Source organism: Drosophila suzukii, chromosome X (genome assembly GCF_043229965.1).
Source record: "Drosophila suzukii chromosome X, CBGP_Dsuzu_IsoJpt1.0, whole genome shotgun sequence".
In the NCBI taxonomy this organism is placed as follows: domain Eukaryota; kingdom Metazoa; phylum Arthropoda; class Insecta; order Diptera; family Drosophilidae; genus Drosophila; species Drosophila suzukii.
This window is the reverse complement of record NC_092084.1, coordinates 23,922,222-23,931,892: the sequence shown is the minus strand read 5'-3', so window position 1 is coordinate 23,931,892 and position 9,671 is coordinate 23,922,222. Positions and strand designations below refer to the sequence as shown.

At 39.0% G+C, this 9,671-nt stretch overlaps 1 protein-coding gene across 1 annotated transcript; it reads right to left on the bottom strand.

Annotated features, from left to right (window-relative positions):
- Positions 1 to 7,205: 7,205 nt before the first annotated feature.
- LOC108004605 (forkhead box protein P2) lies at positions 7,206 to 8,622 on the bottom strand. Its single transcript, XM_017067544.4, has 2 exons — positions 8,463 to 8,622; positions 7,206 to 8,172 (listed from the first exon to the last, which is right to left on the bottom strand). The coding sequence occupies exon 2, from the start codon at positions 8,168 to 8,170 to the stop codon at positions 7,487 to 7,489; it is 684 nt and encodes a 227-aa protein (XP_016923033.1). The 5' UTR covers positions 8,171 to 8,172; positions 8,463 to 8,622; the 3' UTR covers positions 7,206 to 7,486.
- Positions 8,623 to 9,671: the final 1,049 nt, after the last annotated feature.

The following is a 9,671-nucleotide window of genomic DNA, read 5'->3' as shown; positions in this document are numbered from 1 at the left end:
GGCCACCCGTAACCTTTACCCCTTCTCAAGAAACTCACATGTGAGATTTCTGCCTTCTTTGTTGTTGAACGACTGACGATGTCGTCTCCAGCAAAACGGAAGTCAGAAACAAAAATGCTCACAAAAACAAAAAAAAAAAAACATTTTTTAATTGCCTCAGATAAGAAGTACACATAACTTTCAGCCACCCAACATTTAATCCTGCCACGCCCCCTTAGCCGCCCCTCTTTTCCAACAGGAAAGCGGCAATTTTACAATTCAGCGCACATTTCTGATGAGCTTCATAATTTTTTGCTGCTCATTGATGTTTCTACTCATATCACATTGAATGGAATAATGAGCAGGATTCCCATTTTTATCAAAGTAGACTGTGGCCAAAAAAATACTCATAAAAATAAAGATAACTTATCTTTTATAAAGTATATATATATATTTATAAAACAATACATTAATAATTTAAAATAATAAAATTAATCAAAAACCACCTCAACATATGTAAAAGATACAAAAAAAAGATGCAATGTTGATGGAAATAAGAGCCAAAAATTCGGATTCTTATTACCAATGCTCAAAAATGTTTAAAAAATATTATTCCCTCTAAAATATTACTCTCCTATTATCTCCTATGAAAAGAAATTCCAAAACTTTTTTGTAGAGTATTAAAAAATGTCCAGGACTTCGCGAAACCCACCAAGACTGACTCTGCAACTTAACCAACTCTTTCCCGCCACTCTTTCCATTCATTTCACATATATGTCACACAATTATCAAAGCTGTATCTATGCATCACCGCCCACCAAAAAATAAAATAGAAGACAAAAAGGAGCAGCCTACGACGAAGAGCGTTTTGTTTACACGAATTACATGCATTTTACGCAACATAAACGAGATTAGTGCTCACATTTGAGAAGAAACAGAAATGGCAAACCATCTAGAGATGGGAAAATCGCATATGAAATCGTGTCACGAGTTTACAGAAAATTATAATACCAAAACATTTTCCTAAGTGATTTTTTTAAATATATTCATTTGATTAGTTGTTCTGTAATATTTTTTTGTGATAACAATTTTTTCCTATTCCTGACTTATTTACCCACCTCTATTGCCCAACTCCACCCACTTGATCCACCTCTTTTTGCCAGACCCCCCTTATAACGTAGCCCACCCCCCAACATCTCTACTAGACATGAAGACTTGACTAAGATACGACTCAGAAACATGGCAAAAAACGAAGGAGTTGGGCGCCAATTGCTTTTGTTTTTTACTCGCCTTGAACTTTTCCCCTCAACCTTCCATCCCCCTTCAAAACCCCGCCCCTGCCTCAACCCCTTGGGATGTGTAATTGTTGTGGGGGCAAGGTTATACTCATATATGTATGTGTACATATATGTTTGCATTGTTAACAAGCGCAGAAATTTTTCTCATCTTTCTGTTAGACACAAAAATTTCTATAGACAATGTCGACGTTTTTCGAGTGTCCTACGTTCCAGCTCCGAATATACACATATATGAGTGAACATTCTTATATCTATATTTTTTATGACTTTCTGTTGATCTTGGCAGCGAGGGCACTTTTCCAAAAAAGGGTTAGTGGGTGTAGTTGGGGGGTATGTTTATGTTCCACAATCCCTATCAGAAGTTCTATAAAACGGATGCATCCTATTGTTTAAGACGGCGAAAAGTTGGCGGAACAACTTTAGAGTTGGAGGATATATATCTTATGCTGGGACATAAAAAGTATTTCCTTTATTGTGTGTTTAACTGCAATCGCGGATTTTTTATTGGAGCTATGGGGGCTATAATATGATCCTTACTTTATATGTATTTTTGGGATTTTTACAAAAAAATGTTGAATGAAAAATATTATATTTTAATTGTGTATTATATTATTATACTATGATTTAAATATAATATATTTTAATGTTAAAAACTTTTACTTTTTATAATAAGGGTGAATGTAAAGATGTCTCTTCGGTTTAAATAAACAGACCTTAAGAAAATGGCCAGACTTTAAGAACCCCAGCTACTTGCGAGACGTTATATTTTTGCAAATTCGCCAAATTCTGAGGTTTCCACATGCAAAAATCGACAGGAGGAATGGGCCAGGACGACAGCTGGAGCCAACTATGGGAAAAGAAAGGACGAAAAGTCAAGGAAGAGCCGGGGCCAAAGTGGAAAATCTCAAATCAAAATGCCATTAAAGCGTGTACCGCTTGACTATAACGGTGAAGTGGAAGTAAATATTGTCATTACTCAAGCTTAAAATTAAAATTACCCACCTGAATGGATAGAGTGGGTGGGGATAATGGGGACGCGTTGCAAAAATGATAAACTGCATAAGGCAAAAAGGCAGCCAGAACCAGAATTTCAAATGCAAAACTTTCTTTTTTCGCCCCCCATGTATAGGGGGGGGGGGGTTATTTGCCCCCCTTTTTCACAGCCGCCTCTTTTCCATAAATGCCGCAGCGGCAGCAAAGAGCAAAGTAATTTTCATAACGACAACAACAAAGTCGCCGAACTTGGCAAAAGGTGCGCACAGCAAAATCTCCTGATGAGCTGCAACCCAGTCCAGAGAATTATAAACCCATCCCCCATTCTCCCCGAAAAACGAACCCCACACTCACTTTTTTTCGGAATGTGCCACGTTAAGCACATCTGTTTTTTATTGCTTTTAATTTGCCATTAATAAACCATTCCAAGGCGACCGACGGTCGTCCAAAAATGCTAATTTATATATAGATAGATGTTCTCTCTCTCGCGTAATAAGTAATATATATCTCTGTGTACATATATATATATCCAATTTGAATATTAGCCTAACTCTGCCAATTTATTTGGGGGGTACTATAGCCCGGCTAATGCCTCATAAGTCAATGAGTTTTTGGCATTTTTATGGCTTATGAACAGACACCAAAGTGGCTGGGGAATGGGGTCAGGTGGTGTCCCACAGCTGTTGGGCGGAAAAACTCTACTCAAGTTGGCGAAAAAGTTTCCCAGACGGAGTAATTTCCATATCCAAAACATTGCCGGGCTTTCATATTGCTTAAGTAGTCTGAAAACCGAGCAGTTAACTTTTAATATTTTTAAAATAAGTGCTTGCTTTTGCAAATTTTGTTTGTAATTAATAATTGGTTAAATGATGTGTGGGATTTTATTCTCTAAGTATCACAACAAAATACTATTATAACAATCTATAAATTTTTATTAACATATTTCTCCTTTTAAAGTTCCACAGAGAAAATCTTAGGAAAAATAAATCGGATTTTGGTAAAAAATATATTAAACAAGGAAATACAAAATATTTTTCTTTTGAAGTAGTATTTCTATTATGTTTTGCTGACAATTTCTATTCCAAAATAATATACCAAGAAAATTCTCAATGATTTCTTGAACAAGTCTAACAATTTAAATAATTTCGATGTTACCAAGAATTGTGCCCAGAGTTTCCCCACCCTAGTTCCACTCGATTTTGGTTGGGTTGAGAATCGTAGCCCCCCTTTTTGTTGGAGACAAAGAATTTCTACTTTTAAGGCAGAGCAACATCAAAGATTCTGTCGAGCGGCCTAAACAAGAGAGCCTTTAGTTCTCGAGGCTGTCCACCGGCCCTCGGGCATTGGCAAAAAGCAGTGCGAAATTAGCCAAAAGTAATCCTTTAAGTTTAGTGCCCAAAAATTGCACACAATTGTCAGAGTCTCAGTGTCCTTCCTTTGCTTTCCAGCCACATCCCAAAGACCCCACATCCCAGCCCACATCCAACATTGTCAGCCACCGTTGATGACATTGTGTAAAATTTTGTTGCTGCTGTCGTCGCTTCGTGTTGCCGTTGTCGTTGATGTTGCTGCTGCTGTTGCACGTGAAAAAATATTCCCAAAAACATATACGTATGTTCTAAAACGATGTATTCATCTATGCCAAAAAACAATCCTTTATTTCAATCACAATAAGAGGCAAAATCAAACAGAGAGAGTAAACAAGGCATTTCCTGAAGAATTCGCGTTTTTGTTGAATTTTAGTTTTTAAAGAGTTAGGCGACTATTTGTACATTCAAATTTAAAATTAATAACAATAAAATAACTGTTAATGTTAATTTGAAAAGAGATATGACCTTAAGGTCCTATAAAATATTGTTATATTTCTATCAAATTTTCCACTGTGCATTATTCGCGGCTGCCTCCTCTGGGTGGCTATAAAACTTTTATAGTAAAAAGTAAATGCCACAAATGAGCAATCGAAAATTTCGCATTATAATGCAAACTGTGTGCATTTTTCGGGGTTATTGTAGTCGGCTTTCGGGCGAAAAGACAAACGCATACCGGCAGCAAGGAACACGGAACAAGGAACCAAATACAAGGACCAAAAATCCAAAAGCCAAGGCAGTCGTCATGGTCGCCTCGCTGAACGCCGCCGACTTTCCTTTCTCTTCTCTTTGCCTCTATTAATAATAATAGAATTTTTGGAAAATTTTCAACACAGAGTGAGAGAGGAAAAAGGAAAAGGAAGCGCGTTGCCTTTCGGCTCGCGATTTTTGCATTTGACAACGAAAATGAAATGAACGAGTTGGGTTTTTCTCACCATTCCATCGTGCAAAATGAAAATGCCCCCAACTCCCCGCCACCAACAAACGCCCACGCCCCATTTCCCCCCGGACTGCATTGCATAATTCAGCAAAGTCTGTCCTGCCTGACAATAATGCTAATAATGATAATGATTATAATGCATGAACAAAATATTCCCGGAGATGCCGTCCTTTGTCTATCGAACCATGGACTCCACGGCGCTCCATTCCCCCGCTGTTTTGGCATCTAATGAACTTCTTTATGGCTGCATCATTCGCATAGCTAATGCGGAGTGTCTATGGCGCCCAGTTTGCAGGGGAAATTTAACAAACTCGGTTCAAAAATGCCAGCGAAAGTGGGCAAAATTCAAAAGTACAATTTAAAAGGAATCCATAGGCCAAGAAATTTAAAAATCCCTGGCTGTAGTTAAACAGGAAATATAAGAAAACCCATTACAAACAATTCGGTTAGTCATAATATCACTTCTTTTTAATTTATTTCGGATAAACATTTATATATTTATGATTCTGTTATATAGAAATTCTATGAAAAGTAAAGAATATAGAATATTCCTTTGTAGTTATTGTAGTTCCATAAATATTATTTTGTTAGTTTGGATTTATATTCATAAATTCTTTGCAAAGTGAATTATTATAAGTGCTTTTATAAATTTCAGAATACTACCAAAATAATCCCATCTCTTAGGGAAGACTTTAGCCCGCCAAAGGATACATTATCGATAACGGAGTGTTACTGAACGAGAATCGCTTCTATGAGTTGGCAAACACCTTCGCTACGCCCATTAATTTTTACTGCTTTTGGGTTTTCAATTTTCCCGAGCTCGCGGAAAAGCCACGTGGACCAGAATGCCATTTAACGCTGCATAGGAAATCAAACGCGAAAGGTCAAAGACAAAGGCGGGGTCATGGGGTTTATGGATGGGTAGGTGGTTGGGGTTTAGGTTATCACCTTGTGATATATGCCAAAAATGGAGTATCTCCCTGTGTGTCTGCAGCATCATCTTGTGCCATTATTGTGCCCCCTCCTCGACTGCCCCAGAGAAAATCCGGGAACCCAGTGAACCCCCGAAAACGGACAGGACCAGTAACCCTTCATCGAGTTGAGGGAGGAGGAGCTGGGGTGTTCCAAAAAACCAGCAGTGTTGATTTAGGGTTGCAAACAGAAATTATGATAATGCCTGTGAAAACAACGGGCACGGGAGATAGAAACAAGGAGTCGCCGAAAGCAAAGGAAAATATATTAAATGTTATTGAGAGGAACTAATTTTCATTAAAAGGATTAAAAAGCATTTGGCAGAAAGAAGGAGTCTGCGAAAGGGTGGAGATGGGGTGCTTCGAGAACTGGCAACCGCGACGTCGTCGCTGGCTATGAATTAACATAAAAATCATAAAAATATGACACTATGAGAAGGCAACACCACCATGGCCCATCAGCATTATCATTTTTCACAGGGGCTGCGAGGAAGGGGTTTTTTAAGAAAATATAGATATATGGGAATTTTTAGATTAGTCAAGAATAAGTTAGTTCAATTTTAATTACGCTCATAAAATGTGTTTTTAAAAGTAAATCAGAAGTACAACGATTTTTAAATAAAGGCGGTCTTTATCTAACCGAAGAATACAAGCAAAGCCTATTCCAAAGAATTCGCGTTTTCTTGAATTGTCGTGATAAATAATTCTATCAATAGTCTTGTAATAGCTTAAGCTAGAGGCAGAAATGGGTGATTACGATGTTATAAATATACTTTTTGGGACAATTTTCGGTGCCTTGAGAAACCCCTTTTTGTTACGGGAGCCACTGGCCATTATCATCATCATGATGACGAACGCATGATGCTCATTAAAAGGGGGCGGGGGGACTACGAAAAGGGGCAAGGACTTGAGGTCTGTGGAGTCTGGAAGGGGGTTTCCATTGATGGCAATGCGCGACAATCAACACGAGGCGCGCTGATATCGCACAGCAGTGGTTCGGGTGGATTTTGGGTGGTTCGGGTGCGGAGTTACTTGGATTTCGGGTTCGGTTCCTTTGGGCAGGAGGATTAGTAATGGCCAGGACTGTGTGGGCTAAAGGTGGGCAGAGGAGCAGCGCAGCTCATGCTTTTGGCATCGTTTTGATGATACCAAGTGCTGATGACGATACCGCCACCCAACATCCCAACAACCCCACCACCACCCTCTCAACCCAATCCAAATACCATTACCTTTTGGAGTGGGTCGTTGTTTGCTTTTTTGTGGGCGTCGCTGCTGCCACTTAGTAACTCACCCGCAGTTTATTATTTTCAAAATATTTAAATTTTTTGGTAATAAGCGAAAAATGGTTTTAATATAACCGAATGGGCGTACCGAAGCGGACGTGCCTGATGACGATGAGGATGATGATGATGATTCTGCTGATGTTTCGTAGGTAATCCACCTGGTGAAGCGCTTTTGGGTATAGTAGGATGAGTTTCGGGGACATTACGGGGATGATTGGTTTATCCCGGCTATTAAGTCACCTAAGGAGCGGCATCACTTTTATCCTATATCTTATATTCCCAATTAACTAAATATTTAAAAATAATTTAAAAGAAAACACCATATACTATTTGACAATTGTACATAATATCTATATTACCATGTGAAATTTCTTATTTTGAAATTCCTAAAACCATTTTACATTCCAAATCATTTGATTCAATTTACATGATAGATTGCCAAAAATAACTAGGTCCAGCGGTTATCGCATTTTTGCTATCATCATCTGAATGACTGAAACAAATGTCAATTATGACGGAATCGGAATACTGGATCATTGGATACTGGATCTTTAGCACGACTCTGCTTGACTGCGATAATATATGGTATGTATATGGATATATTGACAGAATTCTGTTTTGACTGGCATGTTAGGCGTTGACTTTTGGACTGATATTACTGATCCTGGGGTGGTTCCATGTTTCTGCCCCAATAGTTCTGCTGTTGCTGTTTCTTTTGTTGCTGTTGCTGTTGTTGCTTTTGCTGCTGTTCCTGTTGCTGTTGCATTTGCATCATTTGCAAATGTTGCTGGCGATTACGTGTGGTATCCGCAGCCTGCCACGCCTCGTTGCGCCCCCCACCTTTTTGGGCATTCATGGCGGTGGAACTACGTTTATAGGTCTTCACGGTCTCCTCCCAATCGCGACCCATCACCTCACGTGATATCTCATCCGGACTGCGCATGAACTGCTTTCGCAGCGATGTTGGCTCAGTTTGGCGGAAATTCGGTCGATAGGCGGTTGGATCGCGGGGATTAAGCCATTTCGTATCGATATAGCTACGATCCCGCCACATATTATCCTCCCGATTGATGCGACGCTCAAGGGCACCCGTATACGTGCCACGCGAATAGGAGCCCGCATCGTTAATCACCGTCGATGTGGCACTGGCCCGCGGTGTTGCCACCCTTGAGGTTTTTGAACCACTGCTGCCACTCCCGCTTCCAGTTCCACTGCCATCCTGACCCCACGAATCTGATGCCATGGTCCTGCGAAAATCGTTCAGAGCACCGCCAATTAACCCCTGCAAACGGGACCGCACAAGGTTACGGGCTATCAGTGGATAAGTCGAGCGCTGCATAACTATATAAAACGAAAAACAAAATGTCACTTAATAATATTTACATCGAATATTCAAATGTCAACGAAAAATATTTCCTCTTATACAAATATATATATTTTTTCAAGAAAATAATGCCACTCTTATAACAACTGTTGCCACTCTCACGAAAAGTGGCCACCCTGCGCAGCCAATGTTGCCATCGTGCTGAATATCTGAACACAATTGCTACAATCTAACAAATTTTCGTATCAAGAACGACTTATTTTTGAGTTCGACAAAAAAACAACGAAAAAAACGAACAAAAACTTACCTATTTAAAAAACACTATAGATTTGCTTCACAAAATCTAATGTCATATGCTTGTTAAATTTGGAATTTTTGCTAAGGATTTTACGATAAGATTTAGGGTCTGATGTTGCCGGTTCAAATTTCTAATGTTGAATGAGAAAAACACAGGGTCTCAACAGGACGGCTTGAAAGACACAGTGACACCAAAGTCAAGGCTAACTAGAAACAAGAAAAGTTACAATATAATAAACTGCTAAGCATGCAATAATAGTCTTTAGATATGTCCAAGATCTTAAATATTTCTAACACAGAAATTCATTAAACCCTGTCGGTACTAAACACTGACTTGTTCTCAAGTCCCTTATATTTTCACAACAAAGCAATGATTATTCTTATGCATTTGGCCATGTATGCAAGTATAATTATAGGGACCAGGTCTTGAAGCAATTGCAATTTTGTGGCACCACATCCGCCTGGAGAAATCCAACTGAATCTGGGCACTACTGGCGACCATTAACTGCCTGAGCCGGCACTTTGGAGCCACCCTTCTTCGACTTAAACGTTGACACTTGAACTCTTTTTGATTTCACATATGTGCTCGGTACCTGAACAATGGCACAATTATGTTAAATATCGACAAGTGGCCATCCAACTGCCGCTTTTGTTGTGGGGAGTATTAAACACTCGTGGGCGGCCACCAACAATCGAAATTCTCGCAGCAAAAAATTAAAATTTAAAATGGGAAAATGTTAAGAAAAAAGAGGTTGAGGACCTGGCATTTGCCAAGTTGTACACGAAAAAATGGGTTTAACTCAATTGGATATAAAACGTTTACCTAGGCATTCTCAGAAAATGTAGATATTGAGAACAAAATATTCTCAAAGTAAATATTTTAAATAATTTTTTTGGAATTTCCTAAATTATAACCATGTAATATTCTAGCCATATACCATTATTATATGTAGAAGACTAACCCTTTCTGGGACTTCCATTGATCTCCGACCTGCCATTTCAAAGCGAAACATTTTCTTCTTCTTTCGTGGATATAACTTAATTATGCAATCTAAATGCATTGAATCACCTCAACCAAATGACAATAATCATAATGACAGTGGGTGGGGATGATGAAAATTGTTATCCACCAAAAATGTTAACTCATTTGTTGTCCTTTTTCCGTTGGCCCGCTGACAGCGAGGAAAACCACACAGAAGGGCAGGTGAAAATTGAGGGG